The 14036-nt window shown below is 38.3% G+C and overlaps 1 protein-coding gene across 1 annotated transcript; it reads right to left on the bottom strand.

Moving 5' to 3' along the window:
• Positions 1 to 11137: 11137 nt before the first annotated feature.
• On the bottom strand, positions 11138 to 13918 carry LOC143876097 (DUF4228 domain protein). The gene is made up of 3 exons (XM_077377734.1): positions 12847 to 13918; positions 12582 to 12727; positions 11138 to 11478 (listed from the first exon to the last, which is right to left on the bottom strand). The coding sequence occupies exons 1-3, from the start codon at positions 13085 to 13087 to the stop codon at positions 11377 to 11379; spliced, it is 489 nt and encodes a 162-aa protein (XP_077233849.1). The 5' UTR covers positions 13088 to 13918; the 3' UTR covers positions 11138 to 11376.
• Between the last annotated feature and the right edge of the window lie 118 nt (positions 13919 to 14036).

Genomic DNA, 14036 nt, shown 5'->3' with positions numbered 1-14036 from the left:
ATTCTCCTTATATTTCTAAAGTACTAAGTTTGCGTTTTTGTATTGCATGGGGTGTCAAAGGATCCAATCCACCTATGTCTTAGTCATGATCCGTTCAGATTCAATTCATTATCAGTCTAATCCTTGTCATAATAGTGTTTCTTTGGATCCTACTTTTTGAATCTGGGTCACAATCCATTTCGAATTGGACCGTCCATCGGAGTGTCCCGGAAACAAAACGTCAAAAGATAAAATATTATTTGTCGTTAGGGTTTTTAAATATTACGAAATACCTCTAATAAATAGATATAGATAAACTATGAATGATATCCTTGTACATTGGCAGCCTCCGTCCGTTGGGATCTAGGATGATCCATCAAATTTTGTGGTTAGGTTTGGGTCATGATACACAATAATAGTGGACCTTAGGTTATGAATCTAATGAACATATTCGTATCCAGCTGCAATTTTAAATCGACCCCCTATGTGTCTTTCTCTCTTTCCTCTCTGGGTTAGAGAGAGGAAAGAGAGAAAGACACATAGGGGTCGATTTATCACTCCCCATAGGTTATTATTACTTATTACAGTTCCCAAAAAGCTCTCTCAAGCCAATTAAAAAAGAAATGACAACCAAGGACGGTGCAATTATAAAAACATGGTTGTGCTCATATCATTCCCTAAAAAAAGGGTAAACGATACCAAACACTTCAACTAAAAACTTGCATTGATAGGGTGACTCTGAACTTTCCTTTTTTTCCACTTCGAACATTTTGATTGTTATATAGGGATTTTTTTTTGTCATCACTCATCAGTAAGGGTGTCAATTTTGGCTCGAGCTTGGCTTGGCTCGTTAAGGCTCGTTAAGAATTTAATATATTTAAATACAAATATTATATATTAATATATACACTAAAAGGGTTGTCCAGGGAGTGAAAGGGGAAGGCAAAATATGTCACTTCTTTTTGGAACCCCATTTGTTACTTGGACCACCCCCCCGTAGTGTAAAAAGAGTAGTCAAATTACACTAGATAGGGCTGTCCAGGGAAGATGGGGGGTGTTAATTTAATATAACCCGAGCTCGATAAGGCTCGCGAGCTTGACCGAGCCCGAGCCAAGCTTTTGAGCTTAACGAGCCGAGCCGAGCTTAACGAGCCAGGCTCGGCTGGTTTACACCCCTACTCATCAGTCGTTTTTAGGATGCATATTGAATGGGTAGGATCTTTGACCGGATTGTTTCACAAGGCGAGCACATAAATTTTTGGGTTGGTTTGGCCATTCCCTTTGGTGGTGGCAAAGTGCAACACTACAACTCTTTTTGTTTTCTTCTCAAATTTGCGTAGAGAAAGAGGCTTCTCTTGAGTCTTGATATGTGTTTTGAATTGTCTTTCTCTATCAAAGAACATCCATCACCTAGGGGCAGCGATTCATCTTAAATTTGCGTAGAGAAAGAGGCTTCTCTTGAGTCTTGATATGTGTTTTGAATTGTCTCTCTCTATCAAATAACATCCATGACCAAGGGGCAGCGATTCATGCAAGGATGAGTCACGGTTTTTATCTTTTCTCTTACTTGCTAAAAAGTAGGTGGTTGAAAACAACAAAAATATAAAAGAAGATATTTTTGTGTGTAAGGGTGGATAGAGTTGATTAATAAATGAAATTTAAAACATTAGATAAAGAAATAAATGAGCAAATCAAATAGACGGACTTTAAATAAATATTAAGCATGAATAATGAAATGAAATAAATAGTGTTAAGCAAATGATTAATGACTAAACTTGGATCAAGTAAATAAGATCAAATAAATCATAGCAATCGCAGAATTAATAATAATATTAATATTGAAAAAGGAATTAGTGCTTCCTCGATCCTTGTGATTCGTCGTTTCAATAGTTGATGGCAGAATTGACATTTGCAGAGAAGTGGGTCCGGTGGGTCGGGGAGATCCTATGTGGAGATCGTGTGAATGGATACCGGTAATGCGACGTTGTTACCCGGCCGGTGAGATTGTAACAAAAATTAATGTGGAGAAATATAGTCATTTTGTCTTCCAAAATAGTAGTTTCCTTTGGCTCAACTATTTCTTTTCTTCATTTTTTTAGGTCAACTATTGCTTGCTATAATTGAAAATACAAAATCGATCTAAAAAAACTAATTTCCGGAACGGAAAAGTGACCGTACTCGATCGAGTAGATAAGCTTATCTACTCGGTCGAGCTAAAACAGTGGAGGCCCACATTGTTTGGGTGATCCAAACCATTCATTTGAAAGGCCCTTACCTATGTATAGTGTCCACAAAAAATCAGATCCATAGGATCATCCTAACCCATCCAAATGTGGAGGACAGACACAGTTTATCCACAAATCTACCCAATTTTCCGTCCACTGTTGGATGGGTTAGGATAATCTTTTGGGACTGAATTTTTGTGGACACCCTATCTAGGTAAGGACCTTTCAAATGAATGGTTTGGATCACTCAAAAAATGTGGGCCCCCACTGTTTTTAGCCGACTAAGTAGATAAGCTTATCTACTCGACCGAGTACGCTCACTTTTCCCTTTTCGGAATTACTTATTCATTATTCAATTATGACATAAATGTAGTCTTTGTGAATGAACCACTTTGGTAGTAAGCTACTCCATTCACTCAAATTATTTGGATTAGTTTGTGCTTATATTTGTAAATGTGAGTGAATGTTAAGAACTTAAGGATACTTAGTTCTTGAGAAGGGGATTAATTGAAGTTATTTGTTTCTTGATTAGAAAGAAAAGTATGGATCTGACGCAGGGCAGATAGCGGAAGATTTGAATTAAAGGGAAAGGGAAGGGAACTTACAGACGGAGTAGGTTAAAGATCAAGAATTCTATGGGTTTCATGATGGGTTGGTTCAAGAGGGTGGCATTAGAGGTTGGGTTGTTAAGAAAACATGAAGGGTTGTTAAAGGGAAGGGAATTCTTTAATTTGTCGTAAGAATTATCGGGTTATTAAAGGAAACGAATAATTCGGTCAAGAAACAAGGAAGAATAGAAGCTAATGGAATTTGGTTGATGAAAGGTGGATTCTCGTCAACAATGGGTTGGAGGTGTGGGTGTTGGTGGTTTTTTGTCGAAACGTTTAGAAATTAGGGAAAAAGAATGGGGAATGATATTTCCATCCCCCCCTTCGACAGATAAAATATCAACACCCCCCCCCCCCCTCTTGTGAGAATGGTTCACTGCTTGAGGATAAATTCACCCCCCTGTAACGTTTTTCTTTCCCTTTGAGAGTTAACAGATAACGTTAAGGGGGGGATTTTATCCGTCAAAGGGGAGAAAATATCATCTCCCAAAAGAATGGATTGTGGTTGGACTGCTAAAAGTGGCTGAAGGTACATTAATTTTCAAGAGGTTAGGTGACTAAGAAGACATGGTGGGATGGTGGCTAAAGAGATGTGGAAGGAGTCTAACCTTTGACCGGTTTGAAGAAGTAGGGAAAGAGTGGTGTGGCTAACCTGTGAACACATGGGGAACTTGACGGGCTTCAACGGCGAGGTTTAGCGGCTGATTTGAAGGGCTAAAATATGATGGTATTGGATGGATTTCGGCCGCGGCGTACCAATCCGAGGGACTAAAAATGATCTTTTATTAATCAAAAGCTTCTAAAATTTGTGTACAATTGTGGCCTTTTATAAAATTACTTGACCCAAATCCTAGCTAATCTAGGAGTCCTAAAACAAAGGAGAAAAAATGTCCAACTCCAACTCTAATTGTAGTCCAACACAAAATCTCCTAAAAATCCTCAAAATACTAAACACACAGATCCCTGTATATATATACTAAACTATAAAAAGATCAACACTACCAATGTTTTAAATTTGCATTAAGGTCCATTTAAAAGTGTTGGGCCAAACAGATGATAAGGCCCGGCAGTGGGCTGGGCTTAAGCTCTTGCCCATGACTAGGTCGGGCTCTAGGCTTAGGCCCATGATTGGATCAGGCTCAAGTCGTATACAACTAATGAGGGCCTGAAAAACTACAAAATACCCTTGTCTTTTATGAAAGAACATCCATATCTTTGTCTTCTTCCTTCGTCCATGTGAAGGGGAAGAAGTGTTATCTTTTTAGGTTTTCAAGGATAGTTCATTTCAGGGCCGTTTGGATATCCATAAATTAAAACTCTTGGATTTCCTCCATGGGAGAAGAGAGAAGAAGGAGAGTGTTTGTCGTTTTCTAATTTCTCACCCCTCTTTTCTTTGAGCGAGAGAATAGGAGATCATCCCGTGTTTCTTAGTTTTAGAAATCTCAAGATGGAGGAGAGATTTCTAAAACCTGGATTTCTTACTTAAAATCCAAGATAATTGATTGTAAAATCCAGAATTTCGAACTAAAATCTGGATTCTAAAATCCATGTATCCAAACAGCCTCTTTGGTTTTTAGGGGATGGGGTGCACTCACACTATAAACAAATTTTTTAATGGTCTTACATTTTTGTGGTTTGCTCTGATATCAACTGTAAGATCAAATTTTCTAAAACCATGCTGATTTCTAAAATAGTCATCTATATAAACATGAATCACTATTACATACCTCAGATGGCCATTGAAATTGCTCATGCATAGATCTCCACTACTCTTTTTCATTTGATCCTAAGGGCTTTAAGAGCTTTTTGAGAACCGTAATATTGCTGTGACAGCCTGTTAAATACTACATAACAAAAGTTGGAGCGCATGTTTATCAAAACATTGGAGAGCAGAAATCATTTCCAAAAAAAAAAAAAAAAGATAACTTTTTTTTATTATAGTGGAAGTGAATCTCTCTTTGGTTGCAGGTATTTAGCTCATAGATCGGTAGTGTAATTAGTCAACTGGGAAGTCCGGGAGGAGAGAAGTATTTGATTTACCTGGAACTTACCTTGTAGAATAGTAGTAAGTAGTGTTTGGTTGTCTATGATCACCCCAATGTGAGTTATCTCCTATGATCACCCCCAATGTGACTCAAGGAGTGATTGCATGGGTTCTAATGCGTCTGTCATGCATGCAGTGCATTTTTCAAAGGTTCAAGCTAAAAAAGAAAGATTCAAAACATAGAATCTTCCTCCTCCTTGTATTTAAAGGCATTTTTTTAAGGACTGTTGTCACAAGTCCACAACCAGCTAATCGCCTGAAAAGGGGCTGATTGTTGAATTTGATCTCTCCCAAGGCAAGCAATCAGATCACATGTTGTATATTAAATATTTCTTAGACATTTGCTTGGTTATACGGAATTGCTTTGGTGATCGCATTCACAACTGACCTCTGCTCAAATAACATCATTAGCAGACAAATATAAAGAAGTAGTATTTTTATGTACAGGATTTATGCGTTTTATGATCCTTTTGTCTCTTCTTTTTCTCTTCTCTCTTGTCTCCTCCCTATTGACTGCTTAAGTTCTAACTCACCACTATTTTACGGGATAAAGGAAAGTTCGAGCACATACGTTTAGTGAAAGGAGTGATTTTTCATGGTTGCCGAACATGGCCAAAGGGTCCTCCTCAATCATTTCTCAGTGATAAAAATGAAGGAAAGGTTTTTCCCCATATTTAATCATCAAAACATTTGTAAGTTATTGGATAGCTTAGTTTGCTTGAATATTGTAAATTCTCTTGTTTGATAAGCCCCACCCTTGGTCAATATTCTAGATGGATGGATATTTGAAATTGGTGAAAACTACAAAGGCAGCATGACTCCACATTCAATCTTTAATTTCCTTTCAAGTAAGCTCCTCGTGCTAAGTTTGAGAAAATTAATTTATTAATATTTTTGGGATTTGCTAGCGTCCATCGCTGAAGGCATTTCACGGATGGCATGTTGCATGTGACAGCAGCCACGTTGTCAATGAAGACAAAATCTACTCTGAAAAGGGAGCCTATGTGGCGGCTGTCACATGCAACAGGCCATCCTCGAAATGCCTTCTGTGATGGACGGTAGCAAATCCCATATTTTTATCAATTGTCTAGTAATCGATGTCTTATTTCCTAATTTTGATAATGGCACTCCTGACTTGATTAAGTACTTTTTAATCCATTTTAATAACTTCTTGACAATTGCAAGAGCCTTTAACAGCTAACTATAGGAGAACGTAAAATAAAGATCCGATTAAATAAGAGGAAATTTTATATAATATGTGGGCATTGTATTTCAATATAAATACGGTACCCATAAAAGAGTAAAAGAGGAGAATTTATATGATGTGTGGCTGTATAAACCCGTATTTTTTAAAAAAGTACGGCCCACTCCATAGGGTGATCCAAACCGTCCATTTGTTGGGCCACAAAGTAAGTAGGTTTTGCCGGCCGTATTTTTTGAAATCCCATGTAATATTGGAGAAAAGTTTCATTTTCACATTAAAGGAGGAAGAATTTTTCGTTAATCATTATATTTTATTAGCTTTAAAATGTAAAAGTTTTGTCCGAAATTACAACCAAGAGACTTGAAAATGTTGTTAAAGCCTTCAAGTATGGCACGGTATGCTTCATCATCTTTTATTTAAAAACGGGACCTTGTTTTGCTAGCAACTCTTGTACTGAGAATTTATATGATGTGTGGCCGTATTAACTTGTATGTTTCAAAAAGTATGGTACGGCCAACTCCATAGGATGATCCAAACTGTCCATTTGACAACATAAATAGGTTGTGCCCCAGACTGTTCATTTGTTGGGCCACAACGTAAATAGGTAGTGCCCCAAAAATCATTTCCATAGGATGATCCTAACCCTCCAATCAATAGAAGTTTCTATAATGTGCAGTCCCTCTATAAATCGGAGAATTAGGACGAGCACTTGCTTTTTGAAGTGGACCGTATAGTACTTTTTGAAAAATACGGGTTTATACGGCCACACCATATAAATTCTCTTCTCTAATTAACTTAAAATCCTTTTCTCACATTAAAACACGGCCCTAGATGCTGAAAATTTCTGCATAAAGATATATAACATAACCAAAACATCCACAGAAAATTATGTCTTCCTTCGTGAAAGATTTGTTGGGGTTTCCACGCAAAAGCAAGATCCCACATCGGAAACTTCTCTAATTAACCTTCATCCGATCACTAGTTAGAAATTTTTGGGCATCCTTGAAAGTAGCCACAAGGAATGATCCTAGAAGGCATGGTCTTTATTATAATTCCTCTCACATGCAACAGCAAGCTGAAAAATATGGGTGCAACTCGGGTCGATTTTTTTGAATTCGGGTTGAGCTTTTACCTTGAAATCGGGTCGGATTCAGGTTGATTCCTATTCATTTTTTTAGCAAAACCTCATTTTTTTAGCAAAACCTCAACCTGACCAGACCCGACCCAAGTTTGCACCCCTACCGCAAAATTCCTTTTTGTGACGGTCCCTATCCAATCCTTTTTTCACAAAGTATTACATAAAATCAGATTTAGGACCGTCGCATGAGTTTTTAATTTCTTAGTTGTCTCCGCTCCGAAAGCTCTTTTGCATCCTATGATAGGGATCCAAAATATCAACATAGATCCTAGTGATGTGTCTAGATCCTATCCATTTAAGTTCAGATTTTGATGGTCGATTTGACTAGGAGGGTCCATCGACACCCTAGAGAGAGACTGTTGCAGGGAAATAATGGAATATCATATTACACCAATGAATATGAAGATAATGTTGTAATAGATTTGTGGAAATAAAATCAATAAAGAAATAATAAAGAGAGATCTACAGATGAGTTGAGGCACAATTCTAAACTTTTTATCATTGAGACAGATATCGCCCCTCATACGATAGTCACAGTGCAAATTGGTTATTCGGGCGTATGTCTTCAAGATTCTACAACTTCACTCCATGGGGTGCGCAATCACGCTACCCGGATGCCTAGTGAACATGCCTTATGCAGCTTTGATCAGAGAAGAAAAACGACCCAAAACCTTTGTAAACAGGAAGAACCATAGAAACATGTAACTGAAAACTCAGATAAACATGTATCTATTCATATGCATATATATCTCTGTACAAGGTACGTCTCTTAAGAAGACACTAAATTGACACCCTTAGTTAAAGGACACGATTAGGAAATGCTCTAAAATGTTACCCAACAGGAAGATAAAGATGAGGCCTCATTCATTTGCTTGTCAAAACTGAAATAATAGTAAAACAAAAAAATAAGCAATAAAAGAAAAATTAAAAAGAAAAGCTAAAAAGAAAAATTCACAAAAGGTACTCAATAGTTTTCTCTCTAATAACTCTGAAGCTAAGTTTGGTTGCCAAAAGCCAGGAAGTACAAGGCATTGTTTGTGGGTCTGTGGGGCCCAAACACGATGTTGTATTTTGGAAGGGGTGCAACTCAGGTCGATTTTTGGGAATTTGGGTTGAGTTTTTTTACCTTAAAATCTGGTCGAAATCGGGTCAATTCCAATTCATTTTTTACCAAAATCCCAACCCGACCCAACCCAAGTTGCACCCCTACTGTTTGGTTGCCAATAAAAAAGATGATTGTTGGGCGATAACTTGCATTGTTGGGAGGCTGCCGGCTGAGTTGGCAGCCCTGCTCATATTGACTAAGTCTAATCCTGACACTAGTTGGGTTCGTCTACTTGGATCATTTTTTTCCATTCTATCATATCCAAGGTTATGTTATCTATTATAATTATAGCCCTCATGTCTTTCATCACTGTTTCAGCCCAAGTTGTTTTCGGTCAGCCCCTACCTCTTTTTACTCCATCAACTTGGCACGAGTCACTTCTTCTCACTGAAGCATCTAAAGACCTACATTGGATATGCCTAAACCATCTTAAGCGGTGCTCTCTCATCTTCTCATCAATTAGTGCACACCAACCAAGGAACTCAAAATCGAGGGATTTTTTCTTAGAAAGTATAGGTTAATCAAATATGTATATCGTATTCTCGTTTTGTGCAACTCCTTTGAAGAAATATTACTAGGGTTTATTGATCTATTTCTTGCTTCGACATCGATTCTAGTTCCTAGTCCCTCATTTCTAAAGAAAGATGGTGAGAGTAATTCCTTTTAAGATGGTGAGAGCGCTAGGGTTTCCCGATTGCCACTATATACAAGATGGTGAGGTTTTTGGTACTCATTCCCCTAATTCTTGTTCAAGATGATGAGAACAAGATGCTTTGCTCCCTTTTTCTATGGTAAGATTTTATTTTATTTTTCTGCCGGTTTCGTATTCTTACGCTTGCGTGGCATTTTGTTCTGTTCCCAAGTAATTTCTGATTTCTACTCAGGTGTTTTTTCTCCCGACTGATTCTGCTCCGGCGTTGTTTTTCATGGTAATTTGAGTATTATAAAGCCAGGTTATTTTGAAATTTTTTCCACAATTCTACTTTTAGAAACCAAGCACCACACATTTTCCAAGGAAATGCCAAGTGACTATTTTCCTAGTACCCAGGCAGTCTACATGCGTCCAAACAGAGCCTTAGAGCATCAACTCCAGTACATATACACCCTCTCAATTTTTTTTCACAGTGAAAATAGATACTCTTGGCCTCTCATTCTTCGAGTCTGGGACAGGAGACCTCACTCAAAAGTAGGACTGTCAATCGGCCGAGCTTGGGCGAGCTTGAGGTGCTCAAGCTCAGCCCATGTCTATACAACGGGCTTCGGGCCTGACTAAATTAGAAAATTTGTTTACCCAAATTCAGCCCAAACTCCAAAACGGGCTTCAGGCCGAGTTTGGGCTTGCCCATCACCACTTATTTTTGGCACGAGAAAAGACTAAGCCAAGCACAGAAAAGCCAATTTCATAGAAAATCATTAAACTTGTTGGCTTTGACATGTAAGAAAAGCCACACCGATTGATGTTTTCCCAGATTTTGTCTTTTTCATTTAATAAATCTGAGGTCAAACTATAGCCTATAGGATATGATGATCCAAACCGTTCATATGGAGTAGGCTGAAGAGGGGCAAAATAAAGAAAAAAAACCATATTTAATATCGAACTATAGCCTATAAGATATTAATATTTAAGTAACCTATTTAATTAATATCTATTGATTTTTAAAGGCATAAAAAATCTTAAAATATTAAATAGTAAATATATAATTAGGCCCGGGCCTATGACAACCCTTGATCAAACTCAACCCAAATTAGAGTTCGAGTTTTGACCAAGCTTGGTTTGGCTAGTTCTCATTTTAGTTATGGGCGGCCTTTTAGTAGACCGAACGAACGGGCTTCGAGCTTGCCCATCCCAATTGACAGTCCTACTCAAAAGCCAAAACGGTGATGGAAATTTGAAAATTACAGCTAAAGGCCTAAAGAGAAACTAGAAGACAAAGAGAGAAGCTAAAGGACAGGAGAGGGTACACAATGTAATTTTGAATTATAATAAGACTTTTAATGGGAGATGATTTTTCCGCCCTTGTAGGATAATGAGGCCCCCCTTGTACCGTGAATTGTTGGCAGACTTTTAACGCTTTTTTACGTCGAATCATGTTAATAGGGGACCGCATTATCCTACAGAGGGTGAAAAAATCATCGCCCTTTACCCTGATACACATCGAAAGGTCAACAGAGACTACTATCATAGGTAGACTCTATCACTAGTTCACCTCAACACCAGCACTAGAGACCATGAGCATGACCACCCTCAAAAGTCCAAAAGGGAAGCACTTTTACCACTCAAGCAAAAGGATACATTAGTTATTCAAACAAAATTTGTCCAACACAAACTATAAAGCACACTAACTCTTTCCATGTTAACTCTCCACGAGGTCAATTATTCAATTCATTAATCAGAATCGTCCACTAATAAGGGTCGAAGTCCTAATTTGAAGGGTGACAACTACTTAGCTTTGTCACAAGCAGATGTCACACAGACACACACACCCCCTTGAAAAAGCTAATCATGATTACTTTACTAAGATGACCAAGACAAATCTTCTCATTAAGTGCTGGTTTAATTGCTATCGCCATCATTAGATTAACTAATAAAAGGAAGAAGCAATCGGTGGTGGAATTTTGTCATTTTGCTAAACAAAGATTTCGTGAAGGATACTTTTCTGTGTGGTGCGGAGCAGAATCTTTGCACTCCACTTTTCTTTTTTCTTTCTTTTGGCTAAGAAGAAAGGTTGCAAAAATGGTAGTGCCACCACCCACCTAATCAGAGCAGACGTGCACTTCACTTCACCCACCTCACTCTTTAACCCTCTCTCTTTTACTCTCCTTAGAAAGCACTCTGAAAAATGACTTGTATCAGATTCTGATTCTTATCCACAAACACCTGCTGCGTTAAGTTGCAGGCAGAAAAGACAAAAAAACTGAAGTTCTTGGACTGACATTTTTATGAAATAAAAGTACAAAACCCTTACTCTCAGTCTCTGACTAAGGTCTTACAGAGAGATATGGAGAGATGTAAAGAGAGAAGGGGCTTCTTCTTTATTGGGTTTTGGGAAGACATGGAGGTGAGAAATGGGGCTCAATTCCCAAACTCTGAGATGCTCTGTAAGGCTGGCCTCCATTGTCTACTCTTTGCAAGTCCCCCATTTTTTCCCACTCGGCATGCGTCCTGCTCCTCCACCTGAAATCAATGCAGTGCAGTTTCAAATCATCATCTTTACTTTGAAAATTTCTTTCTTTTTTGTTTTTTCAAATTAGCTTTCACATTGGAACAAGTTTCTCCACCGTGAACAGTTAGTTTTAGACCCTACACACCACGTCTAGGTGGTGGACCCTTACACCATTAATTAGGCCTATTCATCATTGACGTAAAATTTGCAGGTTACATTCAAGACTCTTACAAAAGCACCCAAAAGCTACCAGCAACCTATAAGTCTATAACACTAAAACTGCTTAGGTCCTGTTCATTTTGGATTTTGACAATCGATTTTGAGTCCGAAACTGATTATTCGACTCCAAGTAACTCCAAAATGGCATTTTCCATTGACCGAATTTTTCTTCTTTTCATTCGGAAAAAGAAGAAAATTTCAGGGTATCAAACATTATCTAGAATCTCAGCCACTGTTTGTTTTGGATTTTGAGAATTGATTGTGTCCAAAACTTATTACTGAACTCAAAATTAAATGTACGAGTCCAATAATCAGTTTTAGACTCACAATCGTTTCTCAAAATAAAAAACAAACAGGGCCTTAGATTCGAACTGTAAAGCGATGGCTGATGATTTTTTTTCCTACTCAAAATCGATTGTTAAAATCCAAAACGAACAGACCCTTTCAGATTATGACAACCGATTGGCAGCTCCAAACCGATTATTGGACTCAAATTTACGTTTTTTAGCCCAATAATCAGTTTTAGGCTTCAATCGTTTCTAAAAATCTGAAGTGTAAGGTTATTCGAACCGTTCATCTTGTTGGGTCCATTTAGATGGCCCATGCCCAACAAATCAAATCTCATGGGAACGACCTTAACAAGTGGGGGTGGCAATACCATTTGCACGAGGTAATTTGCATGAAATGGGGGTAGGAGCAAAAGTGCAAAACAAGTGGGGGTGGCAATACCATTTCCAAAGCAGACTTAAAAAAACATAGGCGAACAGATTAGAATGTCAGAAAATACGTAAAGCTTAGCTTACTCGCACGAATCCCACCAAGTCCCCAGAATTTCAGGGTCTCGAAACCCACAAAAAAAATTGACGAAAATACCCTCATAAAAATCAGAATTTACCTTCACCGATTTTCCATCTGAATCGTTTTTGGACCCTCCTGCACCTTCCTTCTTCTCCTTTCCATACCCTTTCTGCTGCTGCCTCTGCATCGACAAAAGCCTGCTAAGCTTCGCGTACTTCTTCCCTGAAAACTCCTTCAAAACCTCTGCAAATACCAAAGGACAAAACGGTAAAAAACCAAATTGTAAAGGGCAAAGTAGTCAAGAACGAAAAAAAGTACGGAAAATACGGTGAATAGTGTCTTCTTAGTTCTTAGTTCTTTACCTTCGAAGCTGATGAGGCGATAAACGTGACCGATATGTAACGTATCGTCAGGTCGGAGAAGCTTAAGATGCTTTATCGGCGTACCGTTTTCCGACACGGAAGCCGTTACAACGGCGACATAATGGCCGGGATTCGAATTCATTATCTCGTTAGCACTCACTGACCAGTAGATCCTATTGATGATCCCTCCTGGCCGGAGAATCACGACCGTTGCTGCCTCTGCTGCTTGACAGTTCCCCATCCTGATCTCAGATCTTCTTCTTCTTCTTCTTCCTCTGCTCTCTGAGATCTAATTTTTTTCAGAAATTTTACTTTTTTCTCAGTAATTAGTTCTTCTTTCTTCTTCTCTCTCTCTCTCTCAGAGAACTATATTCTTTCGGAAAAATTACTCTTTTCTCTGTAATTAGAGCTTTTCAAACAACTGACGAGATAAATCGAAGGTTTGCATAAAACTAATTCTCTTCCAAAAGTACGAATCGCAGCCTTTCGAACTCGTAGATTTTAAAATCTCAGATCTTCTTTCGCTTTTTGTCTCTCTCAGATCTTCTTTTTTTTTCAGAAATTCTACTCTTTTCTCGGTAATTAGAGATTTTTTTAACAGTTTACGAGAGAAATCGAAGGTTCGGAAACCTCTTCTCTAAAACCTAGCTCATCCACTACCAGATTTTTACGAGTTCTCTTCCTAAAATACGAATCTTTAATAAAACAAGAGCAGAAAACGAATCGCAGCCTTTTGAACTCATAGATTTCAATATCTCAGAAACGGAAAGAGTAAAGATTAATGGAAAACAATACCAGAAGAAAGAAGCATCCGATTTTTCTAGAAAGAGGTAAATAACGCCGATTTTTCTTCTTTCATCCGCTCTGTAGAGAGAGAGAGGGTTAGGGTTAGGGTTTTTGTATGAGGCGGGAGAGTAAATCGAATTTGAGACGTATCAGCGTCTTCCAACTACCTGGTAGAGAATACTACAGAGGAGAAGGAAGCGTGGGGCCTTTCCACTGACTACACCCTTTCTTTCGAGTTTTTATACACGAAACTCCTAAACCCTAACCCTAACCCTAACCCTGACCCTGGCTCTGACTCTGGTCTTTCACTGCATTAAAGTTCACTGCTATCGTGGCGCCCATTACAGAGGGGAGAGATGTGACTCTGAAATAGACGTCAGATTCCACGGCTTTGGATGGGCTTT

Source organism: Tasmannia lanceolata, unplaced genomic scaffold (assembly GCF_043159265.1).
Source record: "Tasmannia lanceolata isolate RefF3 unplaced genomic scaffold, GAP_Taslan_0.1 ptg000004l, whole genome shotgun sequence".
Lineage (NCBI taxonomy): Eukaryota > Viridiplantae > Streptophyta > Magnoliopsida > Canellales > Winteraceae > Tasmannia > Tasmannia lanceolata.
The sequence above is the reverse complement of the archived record's forward strand: the minus strand, read 5'-3'. Positions and strand labels throughout refer to the sequence as shown.